We start from the raw sequence: 26,952 nt of genomic DNA, 5'->3' as shown, positions 1-26,952 counted from the left end.
CGCTGCAGCTAGTTATAAAATCCGGCTACAGATGGTGCGCAAACAATAAATTGCATGCGCAGAAAGCGCCATTTCGAAAGCGCCGCCTGGAGCCGAACCATCTAACTAGCTAATTGCCGATCCATTTGCGCGTACACCACCACAAAGCCGAGCTTTTAACAAGCCGGGCGAATTTGGACCATCAAGCTTAGTGGGACAAATTCGCTCGGCAATTTGTATCGGCAATGGATTGCCGAACCAATTTGTCACGGCAATGTGGTGGTGTACGTGCAATTGGTCCACCAATATTTCGTGGTGTAAGCGCAGCTTATGTGAGGTTGGAGATAAAATGTTTACCAAAACCAAGATAGCAGCCAAGGTTTGGGTGAAGTGAGAGCTTAATTTGAGAAGCCACCTCCCAAAGTCTATCGGACAGAACCAGCAGTCAACCACAATCAAAAGCAAAAGGAATAAATAAACTAAAATTCCCCATAACAATAACATTAAATGCAAATAGTAAAGGCCTGTTTGCGTGGTTAACGACGCCAGTCTGTCTTTCAAGTATTTGTCGAAAAATCTTGGCGATTGTCGAGTTATGTTTTTAGGACATGACCCTTGTAAGGAATTCTAAGCTACAGGGCCTAAGGTTATTGCAAACGCTACCAGTATTGTCCGACCAAAGGTATGGCTAACAGATGGCTCCTGGGGAGCTTTTGAAAATGGTTAGAAAACGATAATATTTGTGTGTTAAATGTTGTTAGGCTTATAATGGACTACGCATGTTTATCTGCATGTGTAATAGGCATGTTTTTGGTGAGAGAGTTAGCCAAGGCCTTTGGAGGTGAAAAGTCTTAAGTGGGGAGTTCTAAGAAGTTTTCCTTTCTTCCAAAACTATGAAATATTTGGTCATTTCAGTATGTGATGTCAGCATCTAATGCGACAGTTCAGCTTTAAGAGTTAGTTTCAAAGGTGGCACCATCAACCAGTTTGTGACCTTGGACAAGTAATTTAACTATAATGATACCCTGGTACACAAAAGAAATCAACCAAGTTGACAGTATCTTGTAAAGAAATCCTCCAAGACTGAAGAAAGGTCACTAGGCAGACGACCCCAACGGCAGTGGCACACCTCCCAAGAGAGAACATTCCTTTTGTCTTTATATCGTAAAGAATTGTCAATGCCGTCAAAGGGTTAAAGAATAAATGATCAACGACTTATACCAACAATGCGAACATCATCTTCCGTCGACATGTGACTCCGCCCTGCAAAGCCTCATGGGATAGCAATGGCGGATTAGATTGCGATTAGTTGTCGAGCACGTCCTTTGTGTGGTTCGTGATCGCTGGTCTCTCGTGACAGGTTGTCAAGTTAGAAACGCCAGAGCGTGATTATAAGAGATGAAACGGTATATATTTACGTGGAAATGTGCATGATTCTGAGCTATCGGTTACTTTCTATGAAGCATTGCAATATGGTAGTCTGTGGACGAGGTTGATTGTCGAGGTTCATTTGTCCACAGGACCAAACAACTCATGTATACCTGTACGTTGAACCTGATCACATGGTCTCAAACCAACTGAGCAATTCAGCAGCTTTTCAAACTCACAACACAAGCTGCATTGTCACTAAGGTTTTGTCACTGCATCACCAGCCACTGTGGTACAAAGCTCTAGCCAATAGCTTGAACTCATTCTCTCTTTTATGTCAGTTGTCTCATGGTGACCCAACTAGCCACTTCACTAGCTCTTCAAACTCACAACTCAGGTGTATGGTGTATTGTCCCTAAAGATTATCATCGCCCTCTCCCGGGCCTTGGTATTGTCACTGCATCTCCAGCCTCCGTGGTACAAAACTCTAGCCAGAAGCTGAGCTCACTTCCTTTTATGTAAGTTGTCTCATGGCGACCAAACTGATCACTTCACCAGCTCTTCAAACTGACAATAAGGTTGCATTGTCATTAAAGATTATCGTCGGGCTCTCTTGTGTACTGCCAAAGCAACGCCAGCCAGCCACCATGGTATGATGACTAACCATCCTTTTGTCATTCACAGACATCTTTATGCAATGATTGAATTTCCAACTTATTAATTTTACTTTGTGCGGCGTATTGAGTTTTGGATAGTTTTCCATTCTCAATTAGGCAGCAGTTATTGCCGAATTCAATTACCAGTATTTTATGCATCATTCTATTTGGATTGTTTTCCAACTCCAATTAGAAATAAAATTCATGACAACAAATTTCAAAAGACCTGCCTTTACTCATAACGTATAATTTGCTTGATTTTCAATCCCAAAACTGAAAAGGAGGTGACAAACCTGAGATGAAAGTTGTTATGAAATGACACAAAGCATCATATCTTTGATGTGGCAGACCAACATTGACTGCCACATCTACATCAAACTGTATGGCTTCTGTCCCTTGTGGCTTTCCATGCCAACGGCAACACAAATTACGTCGTGCTGATTGCAGCAAACCAACTTGATTTGGTGACTATGCGACATCACCGACTTCAATCAGGGTCCCCAGCGTGATGACAGAAATTCAACATTTGAGAAGAACGCTTCCATCTATGATCGATCTCTATCTACAAAGAATGGCATCCCACCTCTCTACCAAGTTATGGCACGAGGCAATAAACCTAACCAGATGAATTGGAAGCTGTGCCATCTTCAAAAACAACAAACTCAAGGTCCCAAGCCCCATGCAGTGCCTCTCTGCATGATATTATCAATCTCTCTCTACAAAGAACGACAACCCAACCTCTCTACCAAGTTATGGCATTCTCCACACAAATTCAAAGTCCCAAGTCCCTCTCCGCACGCTACGAGTCTACGACCAATCTCTCTTTACAAAGAACAACATCCCCACCTCTCCACCAAGTTATGGCATTCTCCACACAAATTCAAAGTCCCAAGTCCCTCTCCGCACACGCTACGACCAATCTCTCTCTACAAAGAAGAAGATCCCCACCTCTCTACCAAGTTATGGCATTCTCCACACAAATTCAAAGTCCCAAGTCCCTCTCCGCACGCTATGACCAATCTCTCTCTACAAAGAACGACATCTCCACCTCTCTACCGAGTTATGGCACGCAGCAATAAACCAAATCAGATCAATCGGAAGTGGCGTATAAAAGCTCTGTGTCATCGTTGTTTAACTTATAAAACCTGGTCATTGTCACAAAAGATTATCGGAATTGTCTCGTCTCCAGTGGAGGAATGACTAAGCGCTCCTTCGTGTTTCTGGTGAAGAGGACATCATCGCGACATCTTGGCAATATGACTGTTTACTTTGCGGCATCAATTTTCTTACCAACTTCTCAACATTGTTTTCAGCAAATGAATCCCACCAACTTGATATGGCTGTACTGTCTGAGGACCTGGTCCGCGGCCTTGAAGCATTTTGCACTCCTCGAAGCGGTTTACATTCATTCCTCAGCCTAATCCCAAAACTTTCCTGCAGAAAGCGCGCACACACTCGGCAAAACATGGCCATTTCAGGCCAGTTGAAAGTACCAATTGGTCATTCAGCCTTGAACACATCACCTTCCGATCACAAAACGGACATTCTTCCACTATGCTTCCCTCAAGAGAAAGAACCCGGGAGCTTCCGACGAAGACCCAGGGCCTTGGTTGTTCAAAACAAGTTGTGTCACTAACCCTGGCATTAATTTAACTTGGCCTTAAGGGCTTAACTGAAGGAGACAACGTTAAGTTAAGTTAACGCCAGTGTCGAGAACACAAAGCACTCAACTATGCAACCGCTCATCAAGCGGTTAAAACGTCATCAAATCTTATCGCCGTCACTGAACATATTGACATCTTTTCATATTGTCTCCTTCGACAATGACTAATCATCTCTGGACATCTTCAAGCATTGATTGAGTTATCATAAACGACGATTTCCGATATCAAATTGCTCTTCGCTCACAAGGATGAGATAAAGTTTAGTCACCAATTTATAGCGTGGAATCACCGGTGTGGTCTCACAGGAAAAAAATGGCCGATATAAATTTACGACTGGATCTAAACATGATAAACTCAATTTGTTTTCTTTCCAAATGCACAACCTGCAAGGTGTATTTTGGAGGAATCAAGTCAGGAGGGAAACTTACATCAAGTTCAAGATCTGATCACAAACAGGGACACTACTATCGATGTACACTTTCATGCACTCACATTTGCCAACATCACATTCATAATCATAATTACACGTAGCTATGGGACATCACATCCGAACGTATCTCGGGTCCTTCTCAATCACACTGAGAGCATGTCAGACACTTCTGCGGTGACAGCCTCCGGCCACATACCTCTATGACTAACCCAAATCAACGCACTATTCGTACATCCGTGAGGCAAAAATCAATCTACATCGCGACAGTGCAATTAGATGCGAGGTGCAAACAGACAAGATTTCTTGCGGGCAACGTCAATGTTGTCATTGTCAATTCATGAGGCAATGGCGATAGCGATGTGAGAATGAACATATTCAAGTTTTAACCCTTGGAGCTGTTCAGCTCATCAGCAGCGAGAAGTGAACATTTTGAAATGTCAACCCTGGTGTCTGTCAACACTTGTTCAATTCCCAGTTCGAATCGTTCGTAACATGATACTGATAGAGAACCCTTCTTCCCGATAACGCAAGTTTCTACTGAAGGATGCGAGGAGGACCGAAAATGAAGAATTACAAAACATAAACTCAGCCTTCTAAAGTACGGTAACCCAATCAGTCACTACTACTTTTCAATTTGTTCAGGAAGTTGAGTTGCTGGTGTTCTTTCTTTCTGCCAGATGTCTACCACTTCTCAATTTGTTGAGGAATCTATACCACCAAGTTTCTGGCATGCCTGATTTACCTTTGAGATGACTTTGAAGGGAAGATGGTGTCTTTCTTTCTGCAAAGATGCATTAGACAGTCTCCACCACTTTTCACTTTGTAGAAGAAACTAATACCACCAAGTCTGCCATGAGTGATGCACCTCTGAGACGACTTTGAGATGAAGATACTGCTAGCCTGAGGACATAGCCTACCGCCCATGACTCAAGAAGCCTCTCATTTAGCCCCAAGAAGAGATGATGAGGTGGGCAACATGAGAACCAAGTCAGACAAGCTGCGAGGTGGTAACTGCCACAAGAAAATGAGGATGCCAGGTGCTTTTTACCTTCTCAGCTGGCTTAGAAGTTGGAGGCTAACGTTAGCTTGTAGCAGTTAGAAGTACAGCTATCCTGGCTGCTTCCTACATGATGTAGCGAAGTGTATCCCGTCACCTGTCTTGGAGAGTAACTGGTTGAAATGAATGCTTTGCTGGCTACTTCCGACATGATGTAGCAGAGTAGGCCTGTTTGTGTATTGCTGGTTGGTCAGCATAAGCCGTAGACAGTACAAGGTTGAGAGCAAAGCTGCAGTCAGTTGCTTTTGAAATGTTCTCATATCAAAAGAAATGAGATAACCAGATGAGGTATAAGAGATGACCAGCCATCCACTCTGGGAGGAATTTCCTTCATCACCTTTGTCATGTAGTTGTGGTTGATGTCCTCAAGTCAGCCGAAGCTCCTAAAGGCCCATAGCTAGAGGGGGCAGGGGCAAATGCCCTGTCCAGGATTAGCAAAAACAATTTTCGCCACGCACCCAACTGCGATCAAAAGAAAATCATCTCAAAGCACAAAGTCTTTTTTTGCGTTTTAACCGACACCTCAGGAGCGAGAGAAGAAATATCGCCAGTGATTCCCTCAATTTCCTCCGAAACCAGACAATGCTAATTTTTTTCGCCAATTTGCCAAAGAACCTCACTGCTAGGAGTCTCGGATGAAACCCAACAAAAGATTTGAAAACAATGGGGCAACATCAAAAAAATTTCTTGAATTTTTAAGATTTTTAAAACAAATTCGGTGACATCAAAGTACGGAAGTTGATGGCTGTCTCGCTGAATCTGAGATAATTTTTTGATATTTTTTTCCTGAAAAGTAGTAATTCCCTTCATTTTCTACCACTTCTGATAGCCCCTTAGGTGTCTTGAAAGAAATACCCGGTACCACAAAAGCTCGGATCACAACGGGAGACCAAACTTCAAAAGTCAATTTCTGGAGTAGCAATTAGATATCTCGATTTCACAGAATCCTGCCGCGTCCTAAGTCTCACCTTAAAACTCGGACACAATCTGGCAGCATCAGCATTCTGGATCTTTTGTCCACGGAAAATCAGCACTGAAAACAGCAAAACAGTTATGTTTTTGCAATCCACAAAATTACTGATAAAAAATAAAGTTTTCAATCTCCATTTCGGTGGATTACAAAATTGCCTTGGCTTTTCAAATAATTTTTTTTGTCACGATTTTCATTTTCGAGGTCATCATGAAATCTGTGAAAAAAACACCGGGAAATATTTGGTATTTAACTCTTATGATAAGATATTAAAATGACTGCATCCCGTGATCAGAGATTTCAAAATCATTTTCTGGTGCCGAGTATATAATTAGAGGAGATTTTAATCAAAAAATCGACTTATTGGTACCCAACGTACTCTCACCATGAATTGTAATCACACAAAATGTGGGTCATTTCAACTTTACTTTTCAATGATTCATTAGATACCAGTCACTAAAATGAGAAAATTGCAGGTTATTGCACCGTGGATAATTGTTGTGTTTTGAAGAGTTCGATGAGAATGTGACGCCACCCGATATTTGGCTGCAAGTTTTATAAGGTCAACGGAAAGAACTCGGTCACCTTAAGCGCACTGCAAACAAGAAATTACTGCTGCAGCAACCTGTAACAATTGTTGCTGCAATGTGCGATAAAAATATCACTAGTCTCTATCTGATGGTAACCGGTAATCGCTGAGTTAGATATTGACCGCAAGTCGCAGCGATCGCTGATTCTTGTCGCAGATACCAGGGATGACCATCGTAAACAAGAGATTTTCGTCGCAAATGATCAAGATCGCAGGTCGCAGCTACGATAGTTTCTTGTTTGCGATGGTGCTTTAGATATGTTACGGAATAAACAGAGCAAAGTTTTGTCATTCTATAACTTTACATTTTCAGCAGGAATGACACAAACCCACAACATAAGTTTAGAATGTTTTGATAGTCTGACATCAAAACGTGGGAAAAAGGTGGAAAACAGGAATTAGGCACAAAGACACGACAGACTTCCGATTTCATCCTTGGACGGTATATTTCAAACTTGACAGCAGACGTCACCAGTCTGTCATAGCGTTTTGGATGCGTTGCACTGTGGTCATCCGACTTCAGCATGCTATTTAACCCATAGCTGGAGATTGGATTAGTGAGTGCCAGGGCGTGTCCACATGCCAGTGGGCCTGCACACTGCACTTCTGGGGCTCCAATCTGCTCCGAGATCCCCAGCAGATTCTGCCTGGAGCCGCAAGGTGTCCAGTTACCGCAGGCCACCACGAGTAGGTACTGCTGGAGTCTTGATAGAGGAGAGGCTGTGTACTGGCAGGAGGAGACTTACGCCACCAGTTAACAGGGTTAATTTGGACCCTTTACTATTGATGAATGTGGCAAAAGTACCTGGCGTATCCACTCCGATCTTACCAATCAATATCCACCACTCGTGAACCAGCTAATTCATGTTCATGTAGCTACGTAGCAAGCAGCTAGCGCTGGATTCCTATATGGACGATGGTAGCCATCATTTAACACTAGCGCATTAGTCAAATAGTGTTGAATGATGATTTGCACCCAATGGGTTGCTTAGCAAATGTATTTTCGACCCAGAGTGCTTTCTAATAGCAGCACTAGATCATTAAGTATGACATCTAAAACACATTCACAAATCATGCTACATTGACTGAAGCAGTATTGATTAGCAGTTACAGGAGTTGCGGAGAGACAATGCTAATTTCTTCTCAAACCAAGCGGTGGGGTAGGACAGTTGTCTTTCCAGACTCTCCGTCAGCTGTTTGGAAGACATTACAAAGGAGTTTGTTTCAACCCTTGCCAAAATATTTGCCAAAGCAACCTCTAATTTTGGACGCTAACAAATTATTGAAAAACGCCCCATCACTAGGACTCTCATTCTGCAATAAATATAGTCCCCAAGCCCAACTCAACCTATTTCCATGCAACTCAAGCACTCTTCAAACTTGGATGACTTTTTAGAAATCATGCTCGTCGTGCACGGAATCCGTGTTTAATAATGCGTGTGATGTGCATAGGGATATTCTCCAATGTGGCCGCACCACTCGTGTTATTGTATTTTTTCCATTTCTGAATTTTTGTTGCTGTTGAATGCATAAGTTGTTATGGCAAGGTCTTTGCAGTAGTACTGTTTGTTGCTGTTGAATGCATGAGCTGTTATGGCATGGTCTTTGCAGGAGTACTGTTTGTTGCTGTTGAAAGCGTGAGCTGTTATGTCATGGTCTTTGCAGGAGTACTGTTTGTTGCTGTTGAATGCATAAGTTGTTATGGCATGGTCTTCACAGGAGTACTGTTTGTTGCTGTTGAATGCACAAGTTGTTATGGCATGGTCTTCGCAGGAGTACTGTTTGTTGCTGTTGAATGCATAAGTTGTTATGGCATGGTCTTTGCAGGAGTACTGTTTGTTGCTGTTGAATGCATAAGTTGTTATGGCATGGTCTTTGCAGGAGTACTGTTTGTTGCTGTTGAATGCATAAGTTGTTATGGCATGGTCTTTGCAGGAGTACTGTTTGTTGCTGTTGAATGCATACGTTGTTATGGCATGGTCTTTGCAGGAGTACTGTTTGTTGCTGTTGAATGCATACGTTGTTATGGCATGGTCTTTGCAGGAGTACTGTTTGTTGCTGTTGAATGCATAAGTTGTTATGGCATGGCCTTCGCAGGAGTACTGTTTGTTATTTGAATGCCATCAGCATCTTGACTACAGTAGAACCCCGGTCAGTAGCCACCTCAGTAACACGACCACCCTTCCATGGTGACCAAGATTCTCCCGAATGGTTTCCTCATTACCATTAACATTGTTTCCCGATTCTCAACCTCACTAACGCGACCACCACAGTAATACGACCATCCAACCTTGGGCCCATGACTTGTCGTGTTATGGGGGTTCCAGTCCATTTGAATTTAGAATCAGGAACTAGAAATGAAAAAGAAGAACAGTCGACCTTTGACCTTTAGAACTAATATTGGGAGAATTGGTACTAGGACAGAAATCGCATTAAATGGCTTAAAAACAGCGCCCATTGAAATCAACTTCAAACAACTTGCCAGGTGTGTAATGCTACTGCACCTTCCTTTTACAAGTTTCATTCCATTCACTTTACCCAGACCAATATAAATTTTCAATATGTCAGACTCCTGGAAGCCTGGTCCTCCATTGGGTGACAGATTCCAGTCTCTTGCCCCACTCGTTAATTACAATACCACGTTTGATCACCCAACCAGACGACAATGGGCCAGGAATTATCAGCTGTCAAAATCTCATCCAGTATTCACAGTAATATCCCTGTGTTTTACTCAATGTTAGTCACACCGCCTCTGGCCCGAGAACAGCCATTCTTCTTATGAAAACGTTGATTTGACTGCAATTGTGGAGTATGCAGATGTTTTTATGGTACGTATGGGTTTGTTACAAAGAACTTCCTGCTTCAGGGCTCCATGTAGGGAAAGGGGCAGAAATCAGCCAGTCATGCTATGAAAATGTTGATTTGATTCCAGTTGTGGACTTACAAAGGTGTTTTCATGGTGAAGTATGAAGTTGCGCACGGCAGGCTCAAAGTACATCCTGCTGGAGGGCCAGTGCACGGAAATGGGCAGAACCGCTCGGTCCTCTAATGAAAATGTTGACACGACACCTCTGTGGACTGTATAGTATATGGCACGGCTTAACCCGCCGGCCATGAGGGAATTCCTTTATGGCCCAGTGGTTGGCGCGTTGGCCCCAGAGTGGAAGTTGAGCAACGTTGAGCGCGGTCAACCTTTGGATCGGTGACCGGCGCGTATAATACATGGACCAGCAGATGTTTTTTCAGTCTGAATGCGAATTCGTGCCGGTGATGCCAAGGACTTCCTACCTCAGGGTTGGAGTCAGACACTGACCAGATATGTAGCTAGAGGGGGAAGAGGGGAAAATGCTCTACGCGGGTCACCAAAAACGAATTTTTCATGCAGATCTTAAGCGTTTCTGATAGAAATAGAAGGATGCAGCATACTGCCCCTCTAAGCGTCTTCAGATGAGGTGCATTCTCCATTACAGACAGTTCTTCACTCTGCCCCTTTTCGAAGTTCACCATCCCTTTTTCTTAGCCGATTCCCAAATTCCATGTCTTTCAAAATTTCCTGAAGAAATACCAGTTTGGGCCGATTTTCGGAGTGACATAGGAAAAAATATGTTCTGCAGTCTTCTGGCAAAACCCCTGGACATGCAACCAGCTTGGCCGTCTACTATTAATTGATTCTTGAAGAGCTGTGACTTCCCAATAAAGAGAGCTCTAGGCTGTCATGTACTGGTGTGCAAGTACATTGTCCAATGTAATTGGGATATGAAGCCATGCTGAAGTAGGTTGAAGAATTGAGCTTGGAGTAGGTTGAAGTATTGAGCTGGTTCTATTACCATAGCACAACATGATATTGAAGAAATATCCAATTGCATAGGCCGTGGCATAAAGAATACAGGGTTTTGGCCACACTGACAAACCACAGAGGATATCAGTAAGAATGTGTGGTGGGAACTTCTTACAGCAATGCATACTGGGTCTTTGCATGATGGTGGCGTAAGGGCATGGACCTATCCATCCCGACGTGAAGGGGCGAGATTCTGAAAATCTTAAACCACATCATGAACAAACCCGAAACCTACATTCACCCGAGGCAAATAATGAGGATGGTTCACAGGGGAATTACCACTATATACAGTGGAACCTCTGTTAGCAGACACCTCTCTATCAAGGACAACCTCTCTATTAAGGACAACCTCTCTATTGAGGACAACCTCTCTAAGGACAACCTCTCTATTAAGGACAACCTATCTATTAAGGACAACCTCTCTATAAAGGACAACCTCTCTATTAAGGACAACCTCTCTATTAAGGACAACCTCTCTATTAAGGACACTAGTTTTGGTCCTAAATTGGTTTTGTCCATTCAATCTGACGTCTCTAATCAGGACACCTCTCTATTAAGGACAGCACTTGTCAGTCCTGAGGGTGTCCTTAATAGAGAGGTTACTGTATTTCCAAGAATACTGTTTTAAAAGAAAGTGTCACAACAGCCTTGCACTATATCCTGGCAGGCTCAGGTAGATGACAATGGGTCATGAACTCAATAGCTATTTACTGCACCATTGACATACATGTAGCAATCACACCTTACATATGAATGGTGCTATGCTGGGGGTCAATGTGAGTAAGGACCCTAAACCAGGAAGTCCTTGTGGAGAAGACCTTTTTCTCCTATGTTTCCTGAACATACAGGCAGTCAGCGGTATATGACTGCAGAAAGGTCTCCACAAATAACAGCATGGAAGATCAAAAGCTGTCAAACTTTGAGAGATATCAAGCATGTACAGTAGAACCTCTCTATTGAGGACACCCTCGGGACTGACATGTGCTGTCCTAATAGAGAGGTGTCCTGATTAGAGAGGTCAAATTGAATGGAAACAACCAATTTGGGACTGAAACTAGTGTCCTTAATAGAGAGGTTGTCCTTAATAAAGAGGTGTCGGCTGAGAGAGGTTCCACTGTACTTACATGTACTTTAGGCCTTGGCCCCATGCAGTAACTCCGAGAAGCTCTTCGCTGCTGGAAGCCCAATTTTTTGTTTTTATTGGATAAGCAATCTATGTCAATAAGGTAATACTATGCAAGCAAGGATACTGAATACTGAATAGGCTTGACCGACTTGAGTACAGGGATAGCTTTGAAACCTGCAAAGCATTGAAAACAGAAAAGACTTTCTGATTACCAGAGGAAAGAAGTCAGAAGCAGGTCATCTTGACCCCCCACAGGATATACTCATTCCGCCAAAAAATGACTGACCATAAAACCACGCACTACCAACATTTTTTTTGGGAGTACGGCAATGATTTGGTGCAATGCAAGGATACAATCGGCATGTTTTAGCATAAGTCTATTTTCTCTTTTATGGATGTCGTGCAATAATATAGATGACATCTTTCAATGAAAATGGTCTTTATTCGCACAATATCACATATCCCACTACACTCATTTAAAAGTCGGGACATGCAAGTTATAATGGAACAGTGTTTGACGTTCGTGCTTCAACAATGAGACGGCCTTTTCTGACATATTTGATAAACAAGCCAAGCCAATAACACGCATCTCGATGCACAAAGCTCCGAAATTGCAAAGTCCCTAACAAACTCTCGCGAATGCGTGCGAGTAAGGAGGATTTCGGAGAAGTTTGTTTGGGTGCTGATCAGTCATACGCGAAGGGTCACAGTGACTTCGGACATTGTCCGAGGTTTACTTAGGCCTACTGATGTGTTCCGAGTGTGCGTATACAGTAGAACCTCTCTATCAAGGACACCCTCGGGACTGACAAGTGCTGTCCTTAATACTAATAGAGAGGTGTCCTGATTAGAGAGGTCAAATTGAATAGAAACACTAAAACTAGTGTCCTGAATAGAGAGGTTGTTCTTAATAGAGGTGTTCGCTCAGAGAGGTTCCACTGTATCTGTTTTTTGTGCCCTGGTTTGTATTTGTCGAAATGGTCCATTATGGGAAGAGCAGTGCTACAATGGAAGAGTGTTCGACTTGTGATCGGAAGGTCGTGGGTTCAAGGCTCGACCAGTGCCACTCGGGAGTGTCAACTGGGCTAAAACAGCCAAACGGGATGCAGCCCAAGTTCCTCCACCAAGCCAGCCAGCCAGCTCAAACTGAGATACTGGGCCAATGGACCTTTTCGACAAAGACAAAGTAGGGCCAAAACATTAAACAAAACAAATGAGCACACTCAGAACAGGTGGGATGGCTTAAAGTGATATGATGTGATTTACAACTTTGCGGAAATACGTCCGTTTTTAATTGTTGATCACAAATGTAAAGCTCAAATTTTTCATTTTTGATTAGATTTATTATAAAATCGCTGAATGTAAACCACCGCGACCGCGAAAATGTTCATGTTGTGACGTCATCAACAAAAACGGCATCGAAGCGAGCCGTCCGGGCGGGATTAAACCATCAATTTCTAGAAAATGTGCATTTCGATTCGAAAACCTTGCCGATTTATGAGAAAGTGACGTAGTCATTTGTCAAAAACAGCTAAAACATTATATGGTGAAATTTGACACGAGTTACCCTTTAAGCCAACTTTCAACAATCCCATAAGCCACTGTGAGGCTTCGTTCCAGGTGAAAGGCATGACTGGGAGCGCCCTAACAATCTTCTTCAACATTGACGGAGCTGGCCATATCAAAACGGGATAAGACAAGTTTATTCATAACTGGCGAAAGGAGATTGACCCCAATATTCGCATCAGGGAAGGATAGAATTGAACAATTGAGGCCTCCCACCCTCTGGCAGCCAGACAGTATTGAGCTATTTTAGGAAACAAATATTGGAAGAACCCCATGCTCAAATATCTAACAATCTCTTCTATCCGTTACCAAGGAAACGAGGGATATATAAAGTTGATCTAGTCCAAATTGTCCAATTTATCCATGGGATATGAACTGAGATAAGAACTTGTGAGATTTTGAAAAGTTTGAGACATTATTTACAATACAGAAAACCAGGACATTTTCGGGACAGAACAGAACAATTTCACTTTTTTTGTCAAAAATTTGCTGCGTTTAAAATTTGGAACGTTTCAATCAATTTTACAAGGTCATGGTCTATAAATAAGCCTCCCTTAGCGGACACCTCTCTATTAGGGACAACCTCTCTATTAATGACACTAGCTTTGGTCCCAAAATTGGTTGCTTCCATTCAAATTGATCTCTCTAAGCAGGACACCTCTCTATTAGGGACAACCTCTCTATTAAGGACAACCTCTCTACTAAGGACAACCTCACTATTAAGGACACTAGCTTTGGTCCAAAATTGGTTGTTTCCATTCAAATTGACCTCTCTAAGCAGGACACCTCTCTATATATTAAGGAAATTGAATTCGGACATTTTGTGCTCTGTACGGTTTGTATCTCGACCAATCTGGATGAAACGTTCAGGTTATTAATTTTTGTGTCAATCAAAATCATTTGACAAGAATGAATGAGAAATATCCAGAAACAAAATAAGGCGTATCCAGGCAACCCACAAAATGACCGTTGAACTTGGGTGAAGAAATTTTTTTATTTCTGCATTGAGAATCCTCAACTCCTAAAAACCTGTTTTGTTTTGCTGCAAGGATCAATAAAAACTAAACTTCAGAGAAATCCATCCGGTAGTTCGCCCTCCAGAGCCCCAAAGGCTGTCCTTAATAGAGAGGTTTTACTGTACATTGTGTACGCTTATCCACTATCCACTATATATTTAGGCTTGTGAAAATCTACTGTTTTCTATCACACATAACTCCATAGCTAATGCATTATATAGCATAAAATTTACATAAATCTATCTGAAATTGACGTGGCAATAAGATAATTCTGACATTTCGCACTGAAAATGAATTTGACGGCTCTAAAATAGGACATTTATGGCCAACGCATGAATTTTTCCCACCCGTTCTCGGAACAAAAGACACACGGATTTGAGAAAACATGCGTCTTAAACTATCAAATTTTACAAAATCAGAGCAAAGACTCACTGAAATAAAACATACATTTAATAAATGAGACAATATTACATTAATATATGCTTAAAACTATTGGAAAATTTGTTGCAAAGTCGAGAAAAAATGGTGTGAATATTACCTGAAAATTTTCCCGAGGAAAGAAAACCGCACACTAAGCGAGGTAAATCCAAGAATTTGACTAGCGCGCACCTCCAACTTTCAAACCATTTGCACCCATGGCGGGTTATCTTCGAGAGAATTTCACACTCAATGTTTGTCCAGAATTCATAAGGCTGTGATATAAAATTTAGTCCTATCCGAATATGAGAAGATGGCTAAAATCGGGGTTTTAATGACAGTTTCCGCACACATACAACACCGACTTCCAACACACAGCGCGAGCGCAATGCATTTACTGTATCGTTTTCCATATTAGGAGGCTCATTTGCATACGTAATTGTCAGGACAGGCTGATAGATGGCACTTTGGCATAAGCTACTTGCTAGTGTGTATGAAGTGATATAAAATGAAGATTAGCAGTGGTCGGATTAACTGACCCTTTTGTCCTATGCTTGATAATACTTCGCTGCAGAGAACCAACATATTGTTGTGGTCAATCAATTCATACAAGGAAATACAAAATGAAGGTTTTATTTGATAATTGATTTGACAATGGTCAATATGAAGAATTAACTCTTTTAATTCTGGTCAAAATTTATGATTGGTTTGTTTGGTCCCAGCCGCTTTCGAACAACAAAATTGTTAGTTGAGCACTTTCTCCTCAACAGACTTTTTGAACAATGTCATCCCAATGGTCTTGATCAATGCGTCTTGTACCATGTTTCTGTGAGAATTTTCCTCTCCTCCATTGAGAACGTTAGAAAACAGAGTGAATTGTGCCATATTGTGCGTCTCTTTACCTATGGCTTATACCAATGTGGTCACATTAACCCTATTCCCGTTCAGCGCTATTTCTTCCCGTGAAACAGCATTTAGTTTCTTTAACCAATAACTCCGTTAATATCTATCGTATAGGTAAGTGGTCAAGATGATTATGATGAATCAAGATTGGTGCATTAAACCATCAATTTATCATGTAATTAACTCAAGTTCTACTTGACTTCATTATGACCAATAATTAGCATTATTTAATCTTGCCATTGTCCCGAGATTGAGGACCGTGATATAAATATATCAGAGAGGCTGAGTCATTGTCTTAGCATTGTCATTACGGTACCAAAGTTACTGGGTATGACTACCAATCGGACCATCGAAAACTATATGAGGCAGTTTTTTTTCAGCGGAACGAAACAAGTCGAAAGCGAATGAGCGAAACGAAACAGTTATTTCCCTGGGGACGCGATACTAGCAACATAATTGCGTGGAGCCGTACCGATTGGAGACGGGCATGAGTTTCCAACGTATTCGCTCAAACGTCTGTAGATTTCCTAAATATTTCGCCCAGCGCAGTCAGTCTTTCAACCCGGCAGACGGCAAGGTATAGCTCCGGGAGAGTTTAGTCAGACAAGTTTTAATCATATCTGAAACAACGGCGGAAACATTATCCAGGTTTGCAGCCACTCATTTAATCTTTATGTATGCGAACCCATTCTACCAATATCATTTAAAACAATCCAAAAACAGACAACAATGGCGATTAAGAACCTATCGTCTGATTCATTACCAGCTATTGCGGGCCTAGCCAATTAAGCCAATTAGTGCACCTGCTAAATTGGTCCTGGCAAGCCTAATGGAAAATGCATAGGAAATATCAATAAAGTTGGCTTTTTGGGCGGGGTGTTAAAATAATCCCAACTCCCGACTTCTGACACAATTCTATATATGTCTAGGTATTTACTGGCAAAATTTGGAGTGATTTGGATGGAAATTCGATGTGTCCATCTATAGGTTGAAAATTTTGGTAAATCTCTAATGCTTCACTCGTAGCCCGTAGTGTAAATTCCTGAGAAAGTGGGTTTTGGGGGCTTTTCTAGCTGCGCTAGCTCCGAAACTATACATTTGATACAAACTCCCGACTTCAGACGTGGTTGATATAACTCTTAGGATTATATTCCCAAGATTTCAGCTTTATTGGAGAAAAATTCATAGTGTCCATAGGGGGGTTGAAAATTGGAGGATTTTCAATTTTTTTCCCAACAAATATGCGAAAAATATTACTTTCCACCTAGAATTAATCAAAATTTCGCAAACTATCATAAAGTACTTCCTTGCAACAATCATTTGTGAAGCTTTCAAAACTTTTGGCTGATTTATTTGACCCTAAATCAGCAAAAACCAAACATTTTAGTGTTTGTATGCACCAATGCACAGGAGGCTAATTGCCAGATTAATTCACACCTTTCCAATCTCAAACAATAGGAATGATGGAGTCTCCCTCTATTCAAAACAGAGTGTGCTAGGCCCGCAATAGCTGGTAATGTGATTAGCCCCACGTGACACGGGTCACGCAACAAGATGGTACTAGCATTGTTGTAATGGCAAGTATCGTCCCCAGGGGAGTGAACTCTTTTGCCATATGTGTATTTGGTGTATGTGTCAACTCTTGTCTCAGTCCTTAGTGACGAGGATGACGGCGGATTGCCTCGGGCCAGATTGAATCATCGGGATTACGGCACCTGCGTTGATTGTTTTAAATGATTGATGGCCACTTCTCATGCAGACCATATTTTACGACATTTTATGGAGTCATAGAAATGGCAATGCAAATACTTTGAGAACAAGGACAAAGAAATTTATGACGTGGGGTAAAAACCCCCATCCTCGAGACAAATTCGAGTACCTGTATACATGGTGTCCCTCCTCCCTGTTCTTGAATTAGCAGGACGAGCATTTTCTTCTCGAGAGCTGAGGAAAAGTGCCTACACTTGAAGTGGGCCGTGTCTCCCCGCGTCATAAACAACCGATCGACAGCACAACCGTTCCGGCTGACACAATCTTTGCAACCCGCTAGCCGCATTGTTTATCATAACAACCAAATGAGTATTGTTGATGCGATATTGAAATGTTGAAACAATTGTAAACTTCAGCCTGACATACACGATAATACCCCACAAATGCATTCTGAACTAACAGAGGTACTCCGTCCGTAACCTCCCCTCGGGTGTAACGGAGTCCGGAGTGGGTCCAAAACTTGAGGGTCAAGATGCAACAACCTTGACAACGTCTTGGGCTTCGCACAGACCCGGACTCAGTAGCTACGGACGGAATAGCTCTGATTGTTCCGAATACTCTGGCCACTGCCACAACGAAATTAAATTTTAATACGGAGCTATTAACGCGGGTCATTAATTAGTGATTACGACACGCCTTCAAGCGTATTGTCGTCTGCCGCCGACGCAATGGCGCCAAAACTTAGTCATTTTATGTTTTATGGACATTTTTATTTCAGTCATTGTTTGGATTAATGACAATTGCGTTTCTGTGTTGTCGGGGAGGATAATTAATTGATACTCGTTGGTAGTGAGATATCGAGCAGTTGTCAAGTTGGTACCCGACCCGACATCATGCAAAGCGGCCGCACTTTACCGTCGGTATTTACCACCATCTTTTACGCCATACTGTGCCATATATGCACCCACTTTTCTGTACCACCCCCCCCCCCCCCCCCAGCTTGTCCCTCACATTGCATGGGAATCTCTCTACTGGTCTAATTTCGTCACATTGCCATGGTAGTGATACCGACGCGCACCTGACAACTCGCGCACGGTGCGCGGCGGAAGCTTCTCGTTCTTCTCCCATGTTTTTTCCGGGAGTTGAGGCCTCTGCTGCGCTGCGTACTCCTCTCATGGGGGTTTCTGTTCTACTGACGCCCTTTCAAGTTGACGCATCATTGGCCATGTTCCACATCCTGGCACCAGTTGTTTTCAATAGACTCCACCTATCGATATTTCAAACTTTTGTATACGACATAGGAGCAAAAAACCGTCTGATCTCAGGATGGTTTCAACCATGATTCGCCCAGACAACAAAGGAATGTCAACCAAGGCACGCCCGCCAGTGTTGGCATCAATCTCCAAGCCTCGTCATTGATAACGGTTGCTATGTGATACTTGCATCGTATAGTAGCTTCCGGTTTAGGAGGCAATGTACTCGCACGTGAAGTACATGTAGTCCTCCTCTCATTGGGCATAGGGACCCGGTGTGACGGGGATAGTAGTCCTAGGGCTGATAGTCCGTGTAACAATAGCCCGCATTGCTAAATGTTTTGGTTAGGGTTAGCGGTACAATAGATCATGCTGCTTAATTGGTCAAATACAATGCTACCGGACTATGACTCCAGGGGGACTATATCCGCTGTCACACCGGCATTGTGATATAAGCTTCGTAGATGGCGCTCGTGAATGATAACTGGGGCATGCGCAATCGTGAAGACAATAAAAACAAGCTTTGACTAGGATTGATCAGGAGGGTTGGTTCGACTCAGGAAGACTCACCGCTGTTGCCTACGGCAAACAGTAGTCCGTAGATGATTCGATCCAAGTAGACACCAGCTATAAGTAAAGATAGGCGGAGCTTTTCATGACTTTTGGTACTGACCCGAGCAGGGCAAGGCCGTTTCCGACGTCGATCTGCCTGGTTTCGGGTGTAGCTCACAACTTCAAGCTGGTTTTTGAACCAAATTAACTGCACTGAAGGCAAAGCGAAAAACATTTTCGGTAGTCAGGATTTTCCGCCCGATCAGGCGCACAACGCGAGCCGCCAAATCGAGAAGGAACTGGTATAGGTCTATACGTCCGATCGGGATCCAAAGGCGATGTTAAAAAATCATGATAGTAGAAATAGTTTAGAATATTGCTTGAGGTAACTGTCCACAATGTCTTTACAAGGCCTTTATTGGCTACAGCGTCTAAATTTTTCGCTTTATTAATTGTTACAGCGTGAGCATTTGCATTCTAATTGTTTTGGCGGTGCGAGCGTTAGGCCCGATCGGAAAAAGACAATTGTCAGTGTCAAACCAGTAGGAAACAGCCAGTTGCATCTAATTGGTTTGAATACATTTAATAAAATGTCCATGCGTAGTAGATACTGTGTCAGCTGGTTATTTATTAGTATGTAAGTTGCGCTGTTGATTTACATAATGTTGCTGTGTCTCGTTGACCATTAGCCCACTTGCTGCTTGCAGATGTTGGTTCCGGTTTTTAGAAAACGGGCAAAGTGTATGATTTTCCTGATTGGTGAGACGGGCTGTATACGAATTACTTGTGTGCGAACTTTAGGTCAGTGCCCAAGGTAAGTTCTCCGCTTCTTTTGTTCTTCGCTTATCTTGTAAGCTATACCTAAATTAGTTTCTGAACTTCTCACCCGACAAAAATGCCCGTCAAATTGATAGCGAAGGGAAATGGAGCTTTTATGCACATTAATTTCCTGCATGTATAATTTGGTATAATGTAACTTATTTGTATGGTTTCAGTTCTGGGACACCACAGTTAAATGGAGAAAGTGAGATAGGGTGATTATGGGATGGGTCTACCATATAGGACACACAATTTGATACCGCCACTATAATATCGAGATGCAATAAGAAAGAAGGACAATGAGATATATTGAAAATTAAACTCCTGGGGCAGTCCATGCCTTGCGTCAGTGATGCGGTAAATTAAGTAGGCCTACATTGGCCTAATGCTTTTTTCTCGATGGTTTCATATGCTAATAGAAAGAAGTGTGTCATTCAGATTGCTGCTTTTGAACTGTGACGTACAAATGACATGAATTATTATCCTTTTTTGACAGATTACATGAAAATAGGGCATTTTCATAACAAATTATGTCTCATAGTGACGTTTTCAACCGGCCTATCCTCAATATCTAAAACAATAATTGGAATACATAGCAGGCAGATGAAATATAAGGTTGTCATGGTCACAATCGGAGCAACATTGGACCATCCTCGTACATAAATGAATCAATGTTGCCGAAGGGCTTGTACATTTCCCGCCATTTGAAAGGTTCGATTGTCGACTTGGGTGTGGTTCGAACGCGTTTTTCCGTATGGCAGCGTCATTTGGCGGTGGACGAAACTCGAAAGGAAAGTAGAGAAGTGTCAATGACGAAATAAGGCACTCATCTTTTCTGGTCACTTTTAAAACTATAAAACATTAACTACGTCGAAAAAAACTACTAGATATATGGGATTTGTTGAACACCTCACCGTTTGCTAGAGCTAGAATCAAATTATTTGACATATTCGGAGTTGATGTTATTCCACTTTCTGGCAGTTCTCCAAAAGTTTATCACGGCGCTAAATTTGATTTTGAAGTTTTTGCTTCATTATCATTATCACAATTTCTGACTAGTATGAACTGTTTCAGGTAGTTTTTGAAAATCAAGAACTTAATGCACACAATGAAGAGAATTCTATGCTGGGGAAGATGTTGGTTCCATCCTGGGTTAGTCAAGAATTCGCCTCGAAGAGTGAGTTCAAAAATATCCGTGCTTTCGTATTCATTTCAGGATTTTGCATGCAGTATATCATTATGTACACTGATACACTAGGCAGATTCGTGAACCTGAAAGACTATCACATACCTTCAACATTGTTTACTGAACCCTGATTTGGACTTGATATAAATTAGCAAACAACAGTTTTCATTTTATTTCAAGAATTGGGTTTCAGACTTGTAAAAATTCACCCAGTAGGCCCTATCTCTAAAACTCTTCCCCTTCTTAACATTAAACATGGAGGCAGAGCATCAAAGTTTAAAAACAAAATACTTAGGCATATCTTATCTGATCTCTTTAAGAGGGCATCAACCACTTCTTCACAATGGCAGAATACCCAGCAAGTGTCAGAAAATTATATGGATCATGTGACTAGCCCAGTGGAACAGTTGGATCCCTTGATATCGCCAGTTTGGTCCTGCAATGAATGGGACCCGTTGAAGGAGGTGATTGTTGGACGACCAGAAAATGCCACTGTGCCAAAATTTACAATTGAAGTAAAAGTAAGTTGAATGTAGTCGACCGACTCCCGCCCTTGAAATTGGCATTCACTTTGTTTTGAACGAGTTCTAATCGCTTTAGGATTTCAAGATCTTGCCCAAATGGTGGTGCCTACAGTCAACTCTTAGAATTCAGGTATTGTACAGGGGTTCCATTTAATAGCAGCACCCCTCTTACATATCAAAGCCGCCTCTCTTAAGTTAAAATGCCAACCAATGCGTTCAATGAACCTTTTTCACCCCTCTTCGAGTCTTGTAAAATTTCCATGGCAAACACACTTTCAGACCGTATTTTATTTTCAGGCAAATACCAATGAGAAGCATTGGCCATTCTACGAACAACATGGTGGTCGTCCTTTCCCTAGCGAGTTTATCGAGCGTGCAACCAAGGAGATTAATGAATTTTGTCATATTCTGGAACAAGAGGGCGTGAAGGTGCGCCAACCTGATGTGGTAGATTTTGGATCTGAATACGAGACACCAGATTTTCAATCTCGTGGTAGGTCCCCTTTTTGCTCAATATCTGGATGTAGCCTCAAGTAGCCTCATAGCCTAGTGGTTAACACTGCTAGCTACCATGCAAAAGGCCCGGGGAGAATTCAGGATTGTAGTTCTGGATGAAACAGCATGGCTTGAAATTAAAATTACTGGGCATGGGTTCACTGATCTTGGACCACTTGGTCCAACAATATTTGCACAAAGGTCCAGGCCATGGGAGAATTGGTTTTGCCAAACCATTCCCTGTCCAAATTGAACATGTTAACTGCACCAAAGACCACATGCTCATTTTGGAGCATGACTTGGATATTCGAAGTGGTCTTATATCAATGAAAGCAGAGTGGAGTGATAGTCGAACTAAATTTCAACCTCGATTCCAGGTTTATACGCTGCAATGCCTCGAGACATCCTGTTGGTCATTGGGGACGAGATTATCGAAGCACCAATGGCGTGGAGATCGCGCTTCTTTGAATACCGCGCTTACCGTAGTCTGATGAAGGAGTATTTTCTCAACGGCGCAAAATGGACAACTGCACCGAAGCCAACTATGTCGGATCAATTATATGATCAGGTTCGTATCGATATGGGCCAGTTGACTGAGAAGACTAGAGCTTGCAAGGGCCAAAATATGAGCCATATTGTCTTGGGTAAAAGGGCTATACAGTAGAACCTCCCTTAGCGGACACCTCTCTATTAAGGACACCCTCTCTATCAAGGACACTAGTTTTGGTCCCAAATTGGGTGTTTCCATTCAATTTGACCTCTCTAATCTGGACACCTCTCCAGTAAGGACAGTGCCTGTCAGTCCCGAGGGTGTCCTTAATAGAGAGGTTCCACTGTATTTTCTCACACACCACTGTAGATAGATCCACATGTTGTGAAAGTTTTGTGTGACCTTCAAACTCGTGAGCAGCTGTGAATAATGACATTGCGCCTGGATGTAAGGTCACAGGGCAACTGTTCACATAATGTTTTTTCTCTAGGGAGGTGCTTGGATTACAGATGGTCATGTAATTATTTGATATGCAGTGGAACCTCCCTTACCAGACACCTCCCTATTAAGAACAACCTATCTATTAAGGACACTACTTTTGGACCAAAATTGGTTGCTTCCCTTCAGTTTAACCTCTCTATAGAGGATACCTCTCTATAAAAGACAGCTATTGTCAGTTCCGAGGGTGTCCTTAATAGAGCGGTTCTACTGTACTTGTATATCACCACCATTGTGGGCAACATTTTATAATGATTCCATTTGTTCCAGAAATACCCTATTTCTTCAGTCACTGAGCGCAACAAACTTGCTGCCAGTGACAGATTTGTGACAACAGAGTTTGAGCCATGTTTTGACGCTGCTGATTTTATCCGCGCTGGCCGTGATATCTTTGTCCAGAGGAGTCAGGTAGGTTCTCCCTCTTTGATCACACTGAGTCTCCTTAGAGACATGATGTCTCCTCAGAGACAAGATGTCTCCTCAGAGACAAGATGTATCCTTAGAGACAAGATGTCTCCTCAGAGACAAGATGTCTCCTCAGAGACAAGATGTCTCCTCAGAGACAAGATGTCTCCTCAGAGACCAGATGTATCCTTAGAGACAAGATGTATGCTCAGAGACAAGATGTATCCTCAGAGACAAGATGTATCCTCAGAGACAAGATGTATCCTCAGAGACAAGATGTATCCTTAGAGACAAGATGTATCCTCAGAGACAAGATGTATCCTCAGAGACAAGATGTCTCCTTAGAGACAAGATGTATCCTTAGAGATAAGGAGCCTCTTTAGAGACCAGATGTCTCCTTAGAGACAAGATGTCTCCTTAGAGACAAGATGTATCCTCAGAGACGAGATGTCTCCTCAGAGACAAGATGTATCCTCAGAGACAAGATGTATCCTTAGAGACAAGATGTATCCTTAGAGATAAGGAGCCTCTTTAGAGACAAGATGTCTCCTTAGAGACAAGATGTATCCTCAGAGACAAGATGTATCCTTAGAGACAAGATGTATCCTTAGAGATAAGGAGCCTCTTTAGAGACAAGATGTATCCTCAGAGACAAGATGTCTCCTTAGATACAAGATGTCTCCTCAGAGACAAGATGTATCCTCAGAGACAAGATGTATCCTCAGAGACAAGATGTATCCTCAGAGACAAGATGTATCCTTAGAGACAAGATGTCTCCTTAGAGACAAGATGTCTCCTTAGAGACAAGATGTATCCTCAGAGACAAGATGTATCCTCAGAGACAAGATGTATCCTTAGAGACAAGATGTATCCTCAGAGACAAGATGTATCCTCAGAGACAAGATGTCTCCTTAGAGACAAGATGTATCCTTAGAGACAAGATGTCTCCTTAGAGACAAGATGTATCCTCAGAGACAAGATGTATCCTCAGAGACAAGATGTATCCTTAGAGACAAGATGTATCCTCAGAGACAAGATGTATCCTTAGAGATAAGGAGCCTCTTTAGAGACAAGATGTCTCCTTAGAGACAAGATGTATCCTCAGAGACAAGATGTATCCTTAGAGACAAGATGTATCCTTAGAGATAAGGAGCCTCTTTAGAGACAAGATGTATCCTCAGAGACAAGATGTCTCCTTAGATACAAGATGTCTCCTCAGAGACAAGATGTATCCTCAGAGACAAGATGTATCCTCAGAGACAAGATGTATCCTCAGAGACAAGATGTATCCTTAGAGACAAGATGTCTCCTTAGAGACAAGATGTCTCCTTAGAGACAAGATGTATCCTCAGAGACAAGATGTATCCTCAGAGACAAGATGTATCCTTAGAGACAAGATGTATCCTCAGAGACAAGATGTATCCTCAGAGACAAGATGTCTCCTTAGAGACAAGATGTATCCTTAGAGACAAGATGTCTCCTTAGAGACAAGATGTATCCTCAGAGACAAGATGTATCCTCAGAGACAAGATGTATCCTTAGAGACAAGATGTATCCTCAGAGACAAGATGTATCCTTAGAGACAAGATGTATCCTCCGAGACAAGATGTATCCTCAGAGACAAGATGTATCCTTAGAGACAAGATGTATCCTCAGAGACAAGATGTATCCTCAGAGACAAGATGTATCCTCAGAGACAAGATGTATCCTTAGAGACAAGATGTATCCTCAGAGACAAGATGTATCCTTAGAGACAAGATGTATCCTCAGAGACAAGATGTATCCTTAGAGACAAGATGTATCCTTAGAGACAAGATGTATCCTTAGAGACAAGATGTATCCTTAGAGACAAGATGTATCCTTAGAGACAAGATGTATCCTTAGAGACAAGATGTATCCTCAGAGACAAGATGTATCCTCAGAGACAAGATGTATCCTTAGAGACAAGATGTATCCTCAGAGACAAGATGTATCCTCAGAGACAAGATGTATCCTTAGAGACAAGATGTATCCTCAGAGACAAGATGTATCCTCAGAGACAAGATGTATCCTCAGAGACAAGATGTATCCTTAGAGACAAGATGTATCCTTAGAGACAATGGCTGATATGAATAAAGTCTAGCAAATGCTTTTACTTCAATTTTGTACAGAAAGAAAGGCCGAGTGTAAATGTACACGGAGTTTTAGATAAAAGAATTTGCTAGTCTTTATTTAAATCACCCCTTTTAGAGACAATATGCCTCTTAAGATAAAATGTGCCTCTTTAGAGACAATGTCTCTGTGCCTCATCAGAGACAATGTCTCTATGCCTTTTTATAGACAATGTGACTCTTTAGAGACAATGAGTAGTATATGTCTGTAATGTCAGTTTCCTTCTTACCAGGTGACGAATAACATGGGCATAAACTGGGTAGAGCGCCACCTATCCCCAAAAGGAATACGCATCCATCGTCTGAAATTCCAAGATCCCAATCCGATGCATATTGACGCGACATTCAACATCATTGGTCCCGGCCTTGTCATCGTGAATCCTGATCGCCGATGTGTTCAATGGGACATGTTTGAAAAGGCGGGATGGAAGTTGATTGAAGCACCTAGGCCTGTCATGGGGGACGGTAAGTTGGAGTCCACATCTCTCCAAGCTATGGAGAACAGAGGCAGATTTTTGGCACACTGCCATGTTCTTGAGGACCAACAATGTTAAAGTTTGACCAGTCAAACGCAATAAAAGACTTGACAAGCTCGGGCCTCAATCGTGGCAGTAAATTCATTTCTTTATTCTTCAGACCATCCCTTGTGGATGTCGTCAAAATGGCTGTCAATGAACATCCTCATGCTGGACGAGAAACGTGTCGTCGTTGATGCAGAGGAGATACCGACACAGAAGATGTTCGAGAGTCTTGGAATCAAGTGTATCAAGCTAAGCATCAAGTAAGTTCTGAGGACTGTGAACATGATGAATCAGCGTAGATGCTCCAACCAGAATATCTGTCACGAGTGACATGCCTTGTCTCATTAGTGACAACTGTTGAACACGACTCATAGTCATACAGATTTCGGCCCTTCTGGCATAAAAAGTGGTGCCCCCCCCAACCAAAAAGTTAAATACCGCCCTGCTTTCCCCCCCTATTATTATTTTCTTTTTTTCCAGACATGCCAATTCATTCGGCGGAGGTTTTCATTGCTGGACTGCGGATGTTCGTAGGCAAGGGATGATGGAGTCCTACTTTAATCTGGAGTAGATTCAGTCCCGACTTTGTGTTCAGATGTTAATGAGATTGCCCAAATAGTTTGGTGATATTCGAAACAGAGTGATTTAAATCACAGCCTCCGGTTCAAATGACCATTAAAAAAGTCACTGTATTCAATTGTTTCACTAGTTTCTTACCACAAGCTATAATTATACTATACAGTACAACCTCTCTATTGCGAACACCCATG

At 42.2% G+C, this 26,952-nt stretch overlaps 2 protein-coding genes across 14 annotated transcripts in view; one reads left to right on the top strand and one right to left on the bottom strand.

The window, feature by feature from the left end:
• LOC135498546 (neogenin-like) overlaps positions 1-15,051 on the bottom strand; it is a 139,836-nt gene extending 124,785 nt beyond the window's left edge. For all 13 annotated transcript variants that reach the window (XM_064788809.1, XM_064788819.1, XM_064788817.1 and 10 more), the window contains exon 1: positions 14,798-15,051. The gene's annotated coding sequence lies outside the window, so the exon portion shown is untranslated. The remainder of the gene's footprint in view (positions 1-14,797) is intronic.
• A 4,720-nt stretch (positions 15,052-19,771) lies between these two features.
• Positions 19,772-26,874, top strand: LOC135498922 (glycine amidinotransferase, mitochondrial-like). Its single transcript, XM_064789439.1, has 9 exons — positions 19,772-19,908; positions 20,988-21,090; positions 21,420-21,620; positions 21,921-22,116; positions 22,496-22,686; positions 23,377-23,514; positions 25,895-26,126; positions 26,298-26,442; positions 26,663-26,874. Exons 2-9 carry the CDS (start codon positions 21,013-21,015, stop codon positions 26,751-26,753), a joined length of 1,272 nt encoding a protein of 423 aa, XP_064645509.1. The 5' UTR covers positions 19,772-19,908; positions 20,988-21,012; the 3' UTR covers positions 26,754-26,874.
• The last annotated feature ends 78 nt before the right edge of the window (positions 26,875-26,952 follow it).

The sequence above is a fragment of the Lineus longissimus genome, chromosome 14 (assembly GCF_910592395.1).
Source record: "Lineus longissimus chromosome 14, tnLinLong1.2, whole genome shotgun sequence".
Taxonomy (NCBI): Eukaryota; Metazoa; Nemertea; class Pilidiophora; order Heteronemertea; family Lineidae; genus Lineus; species Lineus longissimus.
Note: the sequence above shows the minus strand (reverse complement) of the source record. Positions and strands in the feature narration are given on the sequence as shown.